The sequence below is a fragment of the Ursus maritimus genome, unplaced genomic scaffold (genome assembly GCF_017311325.1).
Source record: "Ursus maritimus isolate PB19 unplaced genomic scaffold, ASM1731132v1 scaffold_8, whole genome shotgun sequence".
Classification (NCBI taxonomy): domain Eukaryota; kingdom Metazoa; phylum Chordata; class Mammalia; order Carnivora; family Ursidae; genus Ursus; species Ursus maritimus.
Genome location: NW_024426996.1, coordinates 11,232,716 through 11,251,602, shown reverse-complemented (window position 1 = coordinate 11,251,602; position 18,887 = coordinate 11,232,716). Strand labels below are relative to the sequence as shown.

Here is an 18,887-nt window from a genome sequence, read left to right as displayed (position 1 = left end):
GCAAACATTTTTGTTTGTTTGTTTTTTATATTGGGAGAAAAGCATTTAAAGTTTCATGATCAATAAAGATGTTATCAGCACGTGCTTTGTTGATACTTTTGTATTTCTAATGTGCAGAAGTATTTTAATATAAACCAGTATTTAATTTTGTTCAATGCTTTTGCTGTACTTATTTGGACATATGCACAGACTTTTTAAAAATTAATTTATTTTCTTTTGATAATATGGTGAATTACATTGTTTGATTTCTAAATGTAAACCAACCTTGAATTCTTGGAACAATCTCCATGTTGTCATGATATATTAGCCTTTTACATAGTGCTATTTAGGTACAGTTTTTGTTTTTATGTCTGTGAAGGATACTGGTCAGTGTTTTAATTTTTCTTAAAATATTTGGTATTGTACTATTTGGTATTAATCTTTTTTGCCTTTCAGTTTGGATAATTTTTTTTGGCCTGTCTTCAAATTAGCTGATTGCTGTCTTTGATATTTCCACTGTGCTATTAAGCTTATCAAATGAGTACTTTATTGCTGGTGTCATATTTTTTATATCAAGCATTTCTATTTAATTTTTTTAACAGCTTTTGTCTCTACTGAAATTCTCTTTGTGGTCAGACATATTGCCTGCATTCTCTACCACCTCCCGTCATAGTTATGTTAAATTGTCTTTCGAATACATCTAATATCTCGGCCTTTCCTGAATTTTTTCTATGGATGTTTTCTTTCCTAACTATGGGTCACATTTTCTTATTTCTTCATTTGTCTCATGATTTTTGAGAAGCATTATGTGTAAAAGAACTGTAGTAAATAACCTTTGCCTCAGAAAAGGGCATGTCCTTAGTCCTGTCAGGCCTCTAGTGTGGGGGCTGAGTCATACCAATTTGCATTTGAGCTAGGTCTGATCTAAAGTTGTTTCAGGGCACCTGGATGGATCAGTTGGTTAAGTGTCCACCTTCAGCTCAGGTCATGATCCCAGAGTCCTGGGATTAAGCCCTGCATTGGGCTCCCTGCTCAGTGGGGATCCTGCTTCTCCCTCTCCCTCTGCTGCTCACTCCTCCTGCTTGTGTGCTCTCTCACTGTCTGTCTCTCTCTCTCTCAAATAAGTAAAAAAATTTCTAAAAAATAAACTAAAGATGTTTCATCTTTTATTGGTTTTAACTCAACACAATCTTTAAATACTTTGACAACATGATCAGGATTGTATTTCCAACTAAGCTTTCTGAGCACAAACAAAACTCCAGAAAGTTCTTACCCTTTACAACACAGAAAAAGGACTCTCTGAACTTTATGTGGTACGAGGTCTAAAATTAAGGTGCAATATCATGTGCTGCCTTGCCATGTGAAGCCCGGAAGGCCTCAGTTGGCCTAACCACAAGCTGCCTTCCCCACTTTGCCGTGGTGGATAAGGTCCCCTGGTCAAACAATCCTTCTTATCGAAGGGACCAGGCACACTTCCTGCTTGTCCCTAAGTGGTGGGTTTCAATTCCCAGTCAGTACATGGAATTATTTAAACAAGCCAAGTGCATCCTCCCATGGGAGCCAGGAGGCAGCCCACACCCTCATTATTATAAAGCCTACTTCATGTAGCCCCTAGTTGTTCACTCTGTTCCTGAGAGCTTCTTCTGTGTGGCCCTGTGTGGTATGTGATGTTGTCCTCCTCAGTGTGAGTATATGTATGAACTGCTACCAGTCTCATCCATCCAGTGTCTGGTATCACGTGTTCAGCCATCCCCATAACCCTAGGGTGGGAATTCCTCCTCCTCAGTGGGGTAAAGAGGAGGTGATTACAACACTGCGGGGAGGCCTCCTACTTTACAGTAAGAAATCATTTTTCTTTTTTTTTTAATCTCTGGGGAGTTCTCTTATTTTTCCAGATCCACCTGTGAATTTCTACACCATGAAGATATCTCTCTGAACTTTTGCCTTCTATCCAGCTTTTTGGGGACCATTGGAGTGTACTCAGTGAAGACCTGGCATGCCTCAAAGCTATTTTTATTTTCCAGTTCTCTTGCCCTTTACCCAGCCTTTAGAGGGTTAGAGCAGTGACTCAGTGGAGCTCCCTTGATGATGAAATTTCTGGCTTCTCTATTGGCCTTTTTCCAGCAGCCAGGGGAGAGATGGGGGGCTGATACCCTGTCGCAACCTTGAGAAGGTGGAAGTCTAAGGCCCTCCATTCAGCCTTTGCGTCAAGGGTGGGCATGGGATCACATGTTTTCTGTAGCTTTGGTGGGGGTAGTGCAGCAATTGACTAGATGCCTGTCTTTCTGAGCTGGCCATTTTTTAGTCCTTTCTGGGAACTTTTATTGTTTGTGCTGTTGGTGCTCCTAGTTTGCCAAATTCTCTAGCACTAGGATCTGAGACAAAAAGAAAATCCAGAGAACTCAATGTTATGTTGTTCCTTGGGTCCTCCTAGCCAGTCTGCCTTGTTTGTCTCTATCTTTCAGAGTCTTCTTATGTTCATTTGATATATACTGTGCAGGATTTTCAGAGGTGCTTAGCAGGAGGAAAAGGGGAAAATTGCATCTATTCCATATTTTCAGGAGAAGTCACTCAAAGGCCAAAAATAAATTGGGAAATGAAATATTGTTATTTCTAAAATTTTCAAAAGAAATAAATCTTAATTTCATTTGAAGTATACTGTTCTACTACAATGGGAAATATAAATTAAGCACTAAGATAAACTATCAATATAGACTTTTGCTTATGTGGGATATTTTGTCTTGTGTTATCAAGTGTTCTCTATGTTCTTAATTGTAAAGTTAAAAATTTAATATTAAGACTAACAATGTTGTGTTTTCTTTCCTGACAAACTAATATGCTTTTCTCACTTAATATTAAGAATGATATAATTCATTATACTTCCATATTCCCTTTCCTACCAGCCCACAAAGACTTAAATTTTGTTCTTAATTTTAATTTGCATACCTTAGATTTTTTTCTGCCATTACTACTGCTTCATTGTCCTTCATTACACAGCTCTTAGTCTTTGCTTTGATTCTCATGTGCCTGTGGTGGTTTCAAAATAACCTATTTAAGATACATTTTGAAAACAGGTGAGGTAGAAATAATGGGCTTTCTAAATTTTATTTTGGAAAGATTTACAAGAGGCAATCTGGTTGAAGGGGTGGTCATAAAGTGAGTATATTGTGTTTATTTAGATTGTTTTTTGTTTCTTTTGTGTGGTTATGAGTTGGAAAAATAGATACCCTTTTTAGCCCTCTGACAGATGCTGTTACTGAAGTACATTCACAGTTTCATCCATTTATTCATTTATTTAACAATAAATATTTATTGAATACCAACTAGGCACTGTTCTAGGTGATGGGAAAGTAGCAGTTTTCTGCTGTCTTGGAGGTTCCATTCTAGGAAATGAAAGAAGCTAATTATTGTGCTGTCAAAAATAAGGCAATGTCATCCCTTACAATACAGCACAGAAATTGAAAAAGGCACCCAGCCAAAGGGAAAAAAAAACCACAAAAGTTTATACTAAAAGCAAACTTAAAAAAACACAAATTTTCTCCTCTAATTCCATAAACTCAAAGTAACTGAAGTCATTAAATTATTAGTGTATCTCCATATATGTTTTAGCTCTGAGATAAAAGCAAAAAATAAAGAAGTTAAAAACCATTGAGAAAATGAATTTAAGACAATTCGACAGTTATTTTCCTCAAATTTCCATAAATTTAGAAGTTTACTACCTCTTTTATGGGGTATATTATTAGATGGTGGAAAGACTCAGAATAGGACATAAATATCTGTTCTGTCAATTACCAGTGTGTTACTCTAGGACATTATTTAACTTCCTTAAGCTTAATTTTTTTATCAGCAAAATGAGAGTAGAATACTTACCTAGCATGACTGGGAGAATTAAATAATATGCCAAATTTAACTTATCTAGCACATTTTATGGCTCATGAAATTCTTGCTTAAATCTGTTTTTTTCCCTTTCCCTCCCCTTCCCAGCCCTTTGACTGTATGCTTACAACTCCCTTTGTCTGTATATATATTCAAAAGGTTTTCATTACTTTCAAGAAACATAAAATTGAAAAAGGCTTAGAACTTTTTCTTTTTTTTCTTTTTCTTTTTTTTTTTAAGATTTTATTTATTTATTTATTTGACAGAAAGAGAGAGAGACAGCCAGCGAGAGAGGGAACACAAGCAGGGGGAGTGGGAGAGGAAGAAGCAGGCTCCCAGCGGAGGAGCCTGATGCGGGTCTCGATCCCAGAACACCGGGATCACGCCCTGAGCCAAAGGCAGACACCTAACGACTGAGCCACCCAGGTGCCCCTAGAACTTTGTTTTCTGTGATTATTTTTTGGCAGTGACCATTTATGGAGGAGGGTTATAATGAAATATTATTTTTAATGTTTTAGGGCACCTGGGTAGCTCAGTCAGTTAAGTATCTGCCTGCGCTCAGGTCATGATCCCAAAGTCCTGGAATCAGTCCTGCATCAGGTTCCCTGCTCATCAGGGAGTCTGTTTCTCCCTTACCCTCTGCCCCTCCCCTCCGCTCATGCTCTTTCTCTCCCAAAATAAATAAATAAAATATTTAAAATAAAAAAAAAATAAATGTTTTAACCTATTTTTTAAAAATAAGAATTTCTCATGTGAAAAGGAAAGAAAGAAGTGGCTAAGAAATTCTATTAATCTAGTAAAAGTTACTTACACCTCAACGTTCTACAAAGAATAATACTCTTACAGCCATAGAAATTGTTTTAAATAATACATAGCACCATCTACAAACAAGGAAATCCTCAATCTAAGATTCTCTTTTAACTCATTTATATTTTTATTTCAACTTAATAAGCATTTTTTCTAGTGATTAGAAAATCGATCCATGCATATTATAAGGGAAAAAAGAAAAATAGAATGAACCCATTATCTCATTACCTAAAGAGAACTCAATTTGCAATATGTATTCAATCCTATATTTATGATACAATGAAAAATGACCCAAAAAACCTCCTGATAGCACATAATATAATGAGTTTCATAGTTCCTTGCTTATAAAATTACTCAAAACGAATACACGGCAATAGGGTAAAACATAAGGTAAACATCTAGTGAGCAATATGGGGTATAGCAAAATGATGGCATACATGTATATGAAACTCTGATGGTATGGCGTGATCCACAGATAGTATTTAAAGCAGTTAGAAGAATGGATTGAGTATCTTTAGACAGTAATCCCAGGAATATTATTTTTCTTAATTGTTATTTGGTGAGTATCAGTGGGTCTGAGAAAGCAGAAGTTGAGGTTAGGCCTCTGACAGTTTCTGGAGTACAGATATTTTATGTCTCTAATTACAGGATGACCCGTACATCTAAAACCGCCATATGAGCTGGGGATTCTCTGGGGAGTTAGATGGAAAGATGGCTTGGTGGGTTGATAATGAGATGCAGAACCTGTAGCCTTTTGATCACAAGGTCATTTGTAAGCTAGGAGGAGGGTAACCAAAAGTCGTTATTGGTCAATACCTTACAAGAGCAAAACAAATTGCATAGCTCAGTTCAGTGTTTATTACCATTTGAGAGCAATTTGTTACCAGTTATAGATCCAATGAGAGACCCTTTACCACTAAAGTTCACTGTCCTGAACAGGATCAAGATGTATTTTACAAACCATGGAAGCAAAAAAAAAAAAAAAGAAAAGAAAAAAGAAAAAGAAAAAAAGAAAGAAAGAAAAGAAAAGAAAAAAAAGAAAAATCTATGTGTGCCATCGTTCTGGTTGTTTCTTAAACTTTCAGGACAGTCTTTTCATCTGCTTTTACTAAATCTAAGAAAATGGATTTAAAATTGTACACCAAACAAAATTTTTTCTTGGGTTTTTCCCAATTACTCGTTTGCTCAAAGCCAAGACTAGTTGTTCGTGTCTTTTACAGATAAAGATGCTGTAATGTCTTTTTCTTACTAGTGAAGAAACCAGGTTTGTGTTGTGAAAATTATGCCCTTTTCAGTGATGAATTGTTGCCTGGATTTTCTGTGCTAGACCTATTTGTTCTTTTACTAATGCAAGGTTTGTAGGATTGTTCCATGGTGTATCCAAGAAACAGATGCTTTGTACTTCATATTAAAGTTAATTAGAGTTGCTACTGGTTAATATGTGTCTTAGTTTAAATAATCTCATATTATATATCTCTAATTTGTCAACAATATACTTGTAGAAATAAATGGCAAAAATTAAGGGGAGAAAAAAGTATTATGACCGAGTAGTTAGTAGAACAGAGAAAAATTAGGCCTTGTCTCAAATCCTGGTGCTCTGTATACATGATTAGGGACAGGAGTGTATATCTGCGGTAATAGATAACCCAACAGGCACGAGGTTTCCGGTTATCCAATTCTGAAAGAAAAAAAAAAATTCTATGACTGAATATTCAGCAAGAGCCCAATGCCTGGGGCGCCTGGGTGGCACAGCGGTTAAGCGCCTTCGGCTCAGGGCATGATCCCGGTGTTATGGGATCGAGCCCCACATCAGGCTCCTCTGCTATGAGCCTGCTTCTTCCTCTCCCACTCCCCCTGCTTGTGTTCCCTCTCTCGCTGGCTGTCTCTATCTCTGTCAAATAAATAAATAAAAAATCTTTAAAAAAAAAAAAAAGAGCCCAATGCCTGGCACAAAAATTAGCAGAAAGATTAATTACACATAGATCTGGCTTTCAGATAACATAATAGACCATAAGCAGGTGGAGAGCCAAGAATATTCTTGCTTTATAATCTCAGCACCTAAAAGAGTGCCTGACTGAAGCTGACTGAGGGTTTGGGTAATTACTGAATAATGAATGAATGGATGAACTGTTATAATGTGTTATTTATATGTCCAAAGAGTCTGTTGTGGAGTTTTTTTACAGATGAGAGAGCTTAATTGAAGCCTGAAAATCAGAGATTTGCTGTAGTAGTGAAATCATAAATCCTATGAAGCATCTCTACTAGGAAAACAACCACAGAAAAGTCTTTAATTGATTTAGTTCTCTATTATCTGCAGCTAATATACTTTTGCACCACAGTAAAAGTACAAAAGCATTATATATGATTCCATTTTAATTTATTTCATGTGACTTCATTCTTTCTTCATCCGTTATTATCCAAAATCTTGATTATTCATTCCATAAACAGTTCTGGTAGAAGTTCTGAGAGCAAAATTTAAAGTAAGTTCCATATCTACCTGTATAATTCAGTAATTTTTACTTTTCTGTTTTGTTATTACTTACCATCATTGAGATTAACTTCAAGTAATGCTTTGGCTGAAGTGTATTTATAAAAATAGGGAGATATATATATGTATGTATCATAATTCAGCCTGTGATGTGTAAAAGGTTAGAGGCTCTGTCAATGAGTTTTTGCTTGTTGTATGTGCATGAGTATAAGCATTTGAACAAAATGTGATTCTCTGGATGGGGCACAGTGGAAAAGAAATGTCATACTTTTTTTTCTCTCAGTTTCCCTGTGTAGTAGAACAAAATGTTAAACTCCTTGATTCAGTTCATCCAAACAAAATTCCATACTCCCTATCATCAATGTGAAATTTCTCTTCAAAATTGGCAACCAATGAAACATGAGTGGACATAGTAGAGGAAAGTTACTTCATGTTTTTCTCATGGGTTTTCCTGATAATAATTGCCTGTATTTTGCCATTTACCCTTAGCTTCATCAGACACCCTTCACCACCTCCACAGATCCATCCCACCAGAGGTCACAGATCACACAAAACCTACAGAAACAGGAAATCAAACTTCCTGAGTCCACTACAAAACACAGAAACCTATTTCCTCTACACATCTCAAATTGGCAAAGCTCTGTCTCAGCAGATCCAGTGTGGAAGCAGCTGTTGAAAACACTTGAAGGACTGTATCTCCCAATTTCACATGAGCTTTCTTGCTTCAAACTACTGAGATGAAGAGAGCAAGGCTATTTATCCTGCTTTCTAGTTTATGGAATGGGGGCTTTGGGCTTATCAACACCACGCATACTTGGACTACTGCTGAGGATGCAGGCTCCCGGGAGAACATGGCCTCTGCTACGGTTTCTCTAAATAAAATGCTGCCGACCCCTCAGATCATGTCAGCTGAGATTGTCACAGTTCCTGAGGCAAGAACCTCTGAAGAGAGTCTGCTAAAATCAACTCTGCCTCCCTCAGAGACAGGCTCACCTCCTGGGAATGTGAGAAACCCAACTCTCACACCCCCAGGGAAGACAGAAGGGGTGCTGAAGTTACAGCCTCTCGCCCTCCCAACCAAACCTAGCCTCAAGTTCAGCCCAAGAGCAGAGTCAGTGGTCCTTTCCAACTCTACAATGAAATTTCTTCAGAGCTTTGCCAGAAAGACAAGTCAACAAGCCATCTCTCCCAACGCAGTGGCAGGCGGCCCGGGAAATCGATCCCCACGGGAAACATACCTCAGCAGAGGTGACAGCGGTGGAAGCCAGAAAACCAACGATCAAAAATCAAGTTTTGAAACAACGAGAGGAAAGTAAGAAACATTCTTTTCTTTTTTTTTCCCTCTCCCCAACTATAAAGTCTTTAAGATTGCAAGCTAACAGTTTCTCACTCTCAGAAAATGTTTTCATGTTCAGGGTGAAATTGGATCACATTTCAGTTAGATAGGTAATTAAGCATTACTTTATCTAATGGAGAAAAGATGAACCAAAAAAATGCAGCAATTTTGTTTTAATTGAACCTCTCAAAGTCACGAAGGGGCTTTTATTGGAGATATTCACTAACAAACAATGTAACACCACAGTGATTGTTAGTTGCTTATTCAACTCAAGGGTATGTTGATGGTGCTCAGAAGGACACCCACAACATGAAAGAAAAAATGACAATACGGTTGGGATGTGAACAGATTTAAAAATTGACAGAGCCTGGTGCTATGGAAGGTAGAGTTCTCAAGATCGAACCAGGCAGAGCTGGGGTGGAATCCTGGCTTCAGTACTGTCTTGGGGACTTTGAGCAAGTTCATTGAGCTCCCCGAGACTGAGTTTTTTCATATGTAAAATATAGATATGGTATAGGGGATACAGATAAAAATACCAACTTCACAGGGTGAATCCTGCAAGATTCATATTAATCAAATATACTTAGATGCATGCTTCTCACAGAACAGGTGCTATGAAACATATTTTACGAGTCCTGTTATATTGAGTTAATGCCATTATCATGAATGTGATGAATAGAAAAGTCAAATTTTCAAATTGATTTCGATTCAAAATTTGAGCAAATCCTATGTGAATTGTTAAAGTAAAAAAATAAAACTTTTAAGTATTGTTAATGAAGACTTTCAAAGGGGCCAAAAAAAAAAAATACTAAAACAAAGAAACAAGCAAACAAAATAGCTGTGAAAAATGCAGGCCAATGTTTTTATTTGTTTAATGTTCAGAGTGATCTGTTTGAAATACTAGTAGTTTAGTGTTATGAAATTAAACTTTCAAATACCTTTCACCTACAATAAAATAATTTCAAGACATCAAATAATGCCTTGGGATCTTAGTTGAGTTAAACATCTTACTATGTAACATGGTTTAAGTTAATGATAGGAGCTTACACCTGCTCTGTGATAGGCATCGTGTCAAAGCTGTTGTTGATATAAAGATGAGGAGACACTGGGAAGAATATAAGCCAATAGATTCATATTTATGTATTCTTCATTATTTAAATCCATTATTTCCCTGTATTTCAGAGGTTATAGAATTTTTTAGAATATGTAAGTAAATCTAACTCTAACTAGATACTTTTTTACTTAGTGGAATCTAGAACAATCCCAATTTACTGTAAAACAAATGCTACAGATGACAAAATGTTCAACTTAGGTTGGGTAAACTTTGCCTATAATAAACATTTTCACATACACATTAAACTTTTTCATGTTTCATGACCACAGAATGTGGTCTATTAAATAGCGATAGCAAATGCCATGTCACTTACACAATCACTTCTATTAGTCATATTTTATTAGACTCTATAATTTTATTTTTTAAACCAATTATATAGAACTCTTAGGCACTCATTAAAAATGATTATGAACTTTCTAAAGATGCTGACATCAAAAGATTTTTCAGTAGAATATGAAATATAATCAAAACAGGAAGGGGAAAATGCACATTAAAATGTCACTTAAATTTTATATTGCATTGTTTCATAATTAGAACTAGTAATTGATCTTTTGAGAAATACTAGTTTTTATATAAATGCTAGTTGTTTTATTACATGCCTAACACTATTCTAGTTTCTTAGGATACATAGAATTTTTAAAATAAGAATGATTCTGCCTGCAGGGATATGTCTTATAAAAAGTAAGCAATAACGTATCTGTCAGATTTCTAAAAACTCAATGTGTTAGGAAGAAGCACGATATTAAAAGTGTAACCTGCCGAATAGAACATCGTCCCATGGAATTTCCAATGAAAATAATTTTAAATTATTTCTAGAGAAAAGTACTGACTGTACTTAGAGATTCTGTAGCCTGAGGTCCTGGAAAGCCTGAGGTTTTCTTTTGGTGATCCTTTCCATCAAATCTAAGACTTCTTACTCATGATGCCATGGGATAGATAATGATAGATAATGGTGCTAGAGAAAACAGTTCCGTGCCTTATGGACACAATGCTGATACAAGGAAGCCTTGATAAAGTCTTCCATATTTTCATTTGATCAGCAAGTTATAACAATAGCAAACCCTTTATGACATCTCTTCCTAGCACTCTATTGCTTTGAGTGAATATATGTGTGTGTGTATATATATATATATTTTTTCTTCAATCATTTGATTACTACCATAACTTCATGAAGAAGATTCTGTTATTATTTCTTTCAGAGAGATTAAGTAATTTAACTAAGGTCACTTAAAAGTAAATCTCGGTATTAAGGAGGGCACGTATTGCATGGAGCATTGGGTGTTACACGCAAACAATGAATCATGGAACACTACATCAAAAACTAATGATGTACTGACTAACATAACATAACAACAACAACAAAAAAGTAAACCTTGGGGCAGAGATTCAAACGGGGTTGGCTGGCTTCGGAGACAGGCTTCGAACTCCTACATTATACTCCTTTAGCAAGTGCAGTCTGATCTCCCAAGTGGGTGAATGAGGGTGAACAGTTTATTTCCCAGCGTATGAGCCCTCAGAGGCTATTCTTTGCTTCCAGAATAAAGCCCAGATCCTTACCCAGTTCCCTATACAATGCCATCCTTGATCTGGCTTCTGCCTCCTCCCCAGCCTCATTTTCTGGGACTTCCTGGCCAGTAAAATTTGAAAATCTCTCCTCCATAATATGCTATTCATTAAACCTGTCTTTGTGCCCTGTTCATCTCTTTGGCTAACATGGTCTTTTCCCATCAACTACTTCCGTTACGCCCAATAATAATAGCTCCAGGAAGCCTCCTCAGGTTGTGAGGTGGCCCTTCTAACTTTCACAGAGCTCTCCTTGAATTCTTCTATCACTGCGTTTACATTAATAGTGCATTATAATTATGGTGAACTTTGTGAGCTCCTTTCTTATGGAGACATATTTGAATGCTAGCAAAGTCTCTGAGTTATAATAGGTACACAATAAATATTTAATAAGCTGAATGTAAAATTTATAGATTAATATTTGAATATAAAGAGGAATCTTTTCCAAAGAAATATCCCTTTTTTCCTCTGTGATGAAATCTAGATGATTAATTTTAGGTTTCCATTGTTGTTGTGCTTGTTTTGTTTTTCCTTACTGCTTTTGGAATATTATAGTGATTTTAGGTAAAAGGAATACCTCTGTCTATAGGATTTTTCTGGCGTAATTTTTGTCTCATTTTGTACTTTCTCTGGTCTTAGCAGTGCAGAAACTCCTGGCTACCCCAGAGCTGTGGTTTCTTATCTGGTAGAGTGGTTGTTGGTCAATGACCAAGTACTCTGAAATAGGCAGGATGAAAAGAAGAAATTAGAATTAACTTCTTTATGCATTGAACAATTATTTGCTGAAGATCTAATCTGTCCCCAGCATTGTGTTTGTGCTGGGGGTAAAATAGTGAACAAAAACTGCCACCTCTTCTGCCCTCGTAGAGTCTATAGTCCAGTGGGAAGGACATGAGGAGGAAAAACAGTGAATCCCAAATGCTGATGTTGAATCCGAATGGTGGTAAACATGCTGAATGAAGCTTACGAGAGTATGTAACAGAGTGAATGGCCTGCCTTGAAGGTGGGTAAGCCTCCCCTGAGAGGACACTAGGTAAAATGAGGTATTGATAGACATCAATTGCCTACTTAACTTCTCCCAGAATCCCAACCCCTGCACACACGTACGTGAATCTTCACCATCTCAGTAAATGTCTAGCTCCATAACTAGAAACCCCTGATATATTCATGACATTTTTCTTTCCCTCCTAACTTTTATCTAATCTATCAAGAAGTCTTCTTGGTACTCCTTCCAGTGTATCTTAAATCCCTCTCTATCTTCACTATACCGTCCTTTCCTAGCCTCCATTATCTACCACTAGACTCAGCTTTTCCACATGTTACCACTCTTGCCCCATGTAATCCATGTTCCACACAAGTGAGAGATGCTTTTAACTTAAAAAAAAATAGACATATATAACTGTGTAAATCTAAGGTGCTTAAACTTTTAAATCAGACTAATGAGTTTCATTGGATGTAAGACTTCATCTTTTGAGACACATTGTTTTACACACTACAAGAAAGAAAAGTATGACATCAATATTTCTTAGAATTTTTAAACTTAATTATCTTGTAGACATTATTTTGTGTATACATATACATGTCACTCTTTTGCATACTTAAAATGAAAATGTAAATGAAACTGGCTAAGGTGTCTTTAAGGCAATGGCAATAACTACCGTCTGACAATAGTGACTGAAAGATACCATTGATTTTAAAATATATTCTTGATTTCAGAGATGTTGTCTTAAAATCTGTGGAATTTAACATTTTGCTCACATTCTAAAAATCACTCAGTAGCTTTCCATTCCATTTAGAATAAAATCCCAAATCCTCACCATGGCCCACAGGGTCTTGCTTGATAGGACTCCTGACTATCTCTATGATCTCATCTTCATCACACTCCGAGTTCATTCAACTTCTTTTCCTCTGGCCACACTGACCTTTTCTCTGGCCTTTTCTCTGGGTACTGAACTTGTGAAGTTTATACGCATCTCAGGGAACCTTCCTGTTTGCTCTTGCTAGAATGCTCTTCTTTCAGTATATGGAAAAAGAGAATTCTTTTCCTCATGCAACTTCAGCTTAAAGTCCCTCCTCAATGAAAATTCTGATTACCCAGTATGAATTTGCCATTTTTATTCTAGCACCCTTATTTTTTTCTTCATGGCACTGACATGAAATTATTGGGTTTATTTATGTTGACAGTTGTGTCTTTTCTGTTTTTCCACAAGACATCATACATCCCATGAAAACAGGAACCTTGCCTTTCTTTTTTGTTGTTGCTTCAAGAGTAAAATTCAGTGATCCATCACTTACATATAACACTCAGTGCTCATCACAAGTGGCCTCCTTAATACCCATCACCAATGTAGCCAATCCACCCTCCACCTCCTTTCCGGAAACCCTCAGGTTTCTCTATAGTTAAGAGTCTCTTATGGTTTTCTTCTCTCTCTTTCTCACTCTCTCTCTCTTTTTTTTCCCCCTATGTTTATCTGTTTTGTTTCTTACATTCCATATATGAGTGAAATTATATGGTGCTTGTCTTCCTCTGACTCACTGATTTCACTTGGCTAATACATTCTAGCTCCATCCTCATTGTTGCAAATGGCAAGTTTTCATTCTTTTTGATGGCCAAGTAATATTCCATTATATATATATACCACTTTTTTTGTACATTCATCAGTTGGTGGACATTTGGGCTCTTTCCATAGTTTGGCTATTGTTGATAATGCTGCTATAAATATCGGGATGCATGTATCCCTTCAAATCAATATTTTTGTTTCCTTTGGGTAAATACCTAGTACTGCAATTGCTGGGTCATAGGAAAGTTTAGTTTTTAACTTTTTGAGGAATCTTCATACTGTTTTCCAGGTTGGCTGCACCAGCTTGCATTCCCATTAACAGTGTAAGAGGGTCCCCCTTTCTGCACGTCCTCGCCAACATCTGTTGTTTCCTGTGTTGTTAATTTTAGCCATTCTGACAGGTGTGAGGTAGTATCTCGTTGTAGTTTTGATTTGCATTTCCCTGATGTTGAGTGATGTTGAGCATCTTTTCATGTGTCTGTTAGCCATTCTTATGTCTTCTTTGGAAAAATGTCTGTTCATGTCTTCTGCTTCTTTCTTAACTGGATTATTTATTTTTGGGGTGTTGAATTTGATAAATTCTTTATAGATTTTAGATATTAACCCTTTATCAGATATGTCATTTGCAAATATCTTCTCCCATTCTGTAGATTGCCTTTTAGTTTTGTTGATTGTTTCCTCCACTGTGCAGAAGCTTTGTACTTGATGAGGTCCCAATAGTTCATTTTTGCTTTTGTTTACTTTGCCTCCAGTGACATGTCTAGTAAGAAATAGCTATGGCTGAGGTCAGAGGTTACTGCCAGTGTTCTCCTCAAGGATTTTGATGGTTTCCTGTCTCACATTTAGGATATTATCCATTTTGAATTTATTTTTGTGTATGGGGTAATGAAGAGGTCCAGTTTCATTCTTCTGCATGTTGCTGTCCAGTTTTCCCAGCACCACTTCTTGAAGAGATTGTGTTCTTTCCACTGGATACTCTTTCCTGCTTTGTCAAAGATTAATTGACCATACAGTTGTGGGTCCATTTCTGGGTTCCCTATTCTGTTCCATTGGTCTATGTGTCTGTTTTTGTGCTAACATCATACTGTCTTGATGACTATAGCTGTGTAGTATAGCTTAAAGTCTGGACTTGTGGTACCTCCAGCTTTGCTTTTCTTTTTCAAGATTGTTTTGGCTATTCAGGGTCTTTTGTGGTTCCATACGAATTTTAGGATTGTTTGTTCTAGCTCTGTGAAAAATACTGGTGGTATTTTTTTAAATATTAATTTGAGAGGGGGAGACAGAGAGAGCATGAGCAGGGGGAGAGGTAGAGGGAGAGGGAGAAGCAGACTCCCCACTGAGCTGGGAGCCCAATGTGGAACTTGATCCCAGGACCCTGGGATCATGACCTGAGCTGAAGGCAGACGCTTAACTGACTGAGCCACCCAGGTTCCCCAGTACTGGTGGTATTTTGATAGGGATTGCATTAAATGTGTAGATTGTTTTGGGTAGTATAGACATTTTAACAATGCTTGTTCTTCCAGTCCATGAGCATGGAAGGCTTTTCCATTTCTTTGTGTCCTCTTTGATTTCTTTCATAAATGTTCTATAGTTTTCAGAGTACAAATCTTTTACCTCTTTAGTTAGGTTTATTCATAGGTATCTTACTGTTTTGGGTGCAATTACAAGTGGAATTGATTCCTTGATTTCTTTTTCTGGTGCTTCAATATTGATGTATAGAAATGCAACAGATTTCTGTATGTTGATTTTATATCCTGCAACTTTGCTGAATTCATGTATGAGTTCTAGCAATTTTTTTTTTTTTGATGGAGTTTTTGGGTTTTCTACATAGAGTTATCACGTTGTCTGCAAATCGTGAAAGTTTGACTTCTTCCTTGTTGACTTGGATGCCTTTTATTTTTTTGTTGTCTGATTGCTGAGGCGAGGACTTCTAATAGCATGTTAAGTAACAATGGTGAGTGGACACCTTTTTGTTGTTCCTGACTGTAGAGGAAAAGCTCTCAGTTTTTCCCCATTGAGGATGATATTAGCTGTAGGTTTTTCATGCATGGCCTTTGTGATGTTATGTTCCCTCTATCCCTACTTTGTTGAGGGCTTTTATCAAGAATGGATGCTGTATTTTGTCAAATGTTTTATCTGCATCTATCAACAGGATAGTATGGTTCTTATCTTCTCTTTTATTAATGTGGTATGTCATATTTATTGATTTGTGAATATTGAACCACCTAGGAACCTTGCCTTTCTTATTTATTATTCTATTTATTGCCCCCAACAGTGCCAGGCCCATAGAAAGAAAGCTCAACAAAACTCTGTGCGATAACTAATTATTGGATGAATTTGGAGTTCAGAGCAGAGATCAAGACTAGAGATATAAATTTGGAAAATATGAAAATATGGACACTTGACTAAGGAGAGTTTTTTGCTTGTTTTTATTTGTTTGTTTGCTTCTGTGGTTTGTTTGTTTGTTTTAATGAAAGGGAGGAGAGAATAGAGCAGAAACCAGGGCTGTCAGAGTTATCTACTTCTTTGTTTTTTATTTTATTTTGTATACACAATGGTTATAAATATGGTAAAATATTAATGAAAGATGCCAGAAGCAAAATAAAAGTTGAATACCAAATGAGATGAGCATTTAATTTGCTAAGTTCAATGACCTTTCTTTTAGAACTTCGTTTATTTATTGATTTTCTATAAGCTACATAACTTGCTGTATGCACAAATAGGTAGCTTACTTTAATGAATTATGACTTCTAATATAATGTCTAAAATGGTAAGTTCTCCAAATTTTCCACTGGACCATTTGCAAGTAAAAATTTTGAACACCACATTTTAAAAGATACTGTTTAAAATTTAAAAACTAACCATTAAATTAATTCTACTATTGTAATATTCATTTTTCTGCTTATTTCTGTGAATTATGAGTAGGTTTTGAGTGTGAAAAATCTGATCAATTAAATGTATACGTTGTCTCAGTTCCTTGAGGCTGATATATACCAAAATAACACAGACTGGGTTATAAACAGCAGAACTTCTCACAGTTTGGAAAGCTGGACATCTGAGAGTAGCATGGGCAGGAGAGAGCCCTCTTCTGAGTTTCCAGATTTCAAACATGACAGAAAGTATGAGGGATCTCTCTAGGGCCTCTTTAATAAGGGCACTAATCCCATCAAGAGGGCACTGCTATCTCCCAATGGCCCTAGTTCCAATATTATTATATTGGGCATTTGGATTTCAATGTATAAATTTCGGGGGGACACAAACACTCGATCTTTGTCATGTGTATTTTGCAAAGTTATTATCAGACCTAATAGCCTCCAAAGGGGATTACTCTCACAAGCTGTAAAATTGTCAAGAGAAACACACCATTATGTTAAAGAGTATTTTTTTTTAATTTCCTTGGGAAATAAATGCATCTACTAGATTATTGCCAGTGAAAACCAACACTCAGTGGAGTATATTCTGTGTCTTAATTTTTTTCTCATTAATCATTTCCTTTTATTTCATTCCTTTGATATTTCTCCTCCCTAAATTGCTACTGAATATATAAATACATACTATATTATATATGCTAGAATTTAATGAGTGCTTATATAATCCTAGATGATTAAATGAGAAATTTTTGTATTTCCACAGCTTTTGGCTTTTTCAATATGAAAATAGTATTTTAAACATTTATTATTTAAGACAAAATGCTGAAAGAGTCAGTTTACAGGAATAACTGGAGTAAGTATAGAACTAAGCATCATAGCACCTGTTAGCCTGCCTTTTCTGAAGCTTTCTGGTCTGCACTCTGGGAAAGCCTGACACCTACTGGAATAGAAACAGTTTACAATGTCCCTGAATAGGCTGAAGTCACAGCATGGGGGGAGGAAGCAAAAAATAAAATAAAATTAGGTAAAATGAAACAAATTTATGAAGAAGTATATTTAAGTAACTTTAAGAATTATTACCTATAAATATGTAAATAAATTACATATATAATATGTTATACATTTCTAATTCAATGTGTCTCTTAAAAATATACTGTCATTAGCTTTAAAATTTAAAAAATATGTTGGATCAAAAAGCAAACTCCATACATATCCCCTAGAATGGGGACACATTCAGCTCATTCTCCTAAAATTTTACACTGAAAATATTGTATATACACAATAATTTGTGACTCTGAGGCACTGTATAGCCATCTATCATCAAAAACTCAATTATTTACCATACAGTGCCCATGATGGAAGACAAATTAATGATGCCTGACAAAAGACTTTAATTGCAAAAGTTGGTATATAAAAGAAGAGTTTCTTCATAAAACCTAAATTAACCAGAAAATTAAAGTGTCAGAATATCAGAAATTCCCTATGATCTGAGCTTTGCATGATTGCCTTTCAAACTTTGTTTTAAATACTTTCTACATGATTCTTTTATAAAACTAATATTTCTAGCCAAGTTTAAATATGATGTAGAATTTTGAAAAACATGGACTATATAAAGGTACTTACACTAAAATATTAATGAATTACAAACATAAATTTTGTTTGAAAATAAGTTGTTTTCTTAAGGAGATTAGTATCTAGATGAACTCACCTTTGGACTATTAGCCAAACTAAATATAACAAGTCCAATGTTTTATTCATGTGTGATTTACGTATCAAGAATCTTTTTACTAAATCTAAGTACTTGCTTTCAATTTCTATTATTTCTTCTTTCATATTGTGTATGTGCATATTTCCTTTGAAGTACTTTCTCATTTATGACTGGTGAACTCAGGTAAATTCTAGTCTCTCAAATTAATAATTTGATATAGGCACTCTTGTTATACTTTGATTAAAAAATAAAGACTTGTATAAAATAAAGATTTCATAACATTTGGGAAGTGTTTATGTTGATAATTTTTTAAGACTACAGAAACATTTTGGGGCATCTGGGTGGCACAGTTGTTAAGCATCCCACTCTTGGTTTCAGCTCAGTTCAGGATCTCAGGATCCTGAGGTCAAGCCCCATGGTGGGCTCTGCTCTCAGCAGGGAGTCTGCTTGAAGATTCTCTCCCTCGGCCCCTCTTTCTGCTCATGCTATCTCTCTCTGTCTCTCAAATAAATAAATAAATCTTTTTTAAAAAGACTATAGAAACATTATATATATATATATATATATATATATATATATATATAT

General features: G+C 35.8%; 1 protein-coding gene across 2 annotated transcripts in view; it reads left to right on the top strand.

Annotated features, from left to right (window-relative positions):
- Positions 1-1,520: 1,520 nt before the first annotated feature.
- MMRN1 (multimerin 1) overlaps positions 1,521-18,887 on the top strand; it is a 65,621-nt gene continuing 48,254 nt past the window's right edge. The window contains exons 1-2 of one of the 2 annotated variants that reach the window (XM_008707148.2): positions 1,521-1,663; positions 7,640-8,462. In XM_008707148.2, coding sequence (XP_008705370.2) covers positions 7,888-8,462 — 575 coding nt within the window. In that variant the 5' untranslated portion in view covers positions 1,521-1,663; positions 7,640-7,887. Of the gene's footprint in view, positions 1,818-7,639; positions 8,463-18,887 lie in introns of both variants that reach the window. The other variant, XM_040625338.1, reaches the window with a different exon arrangement.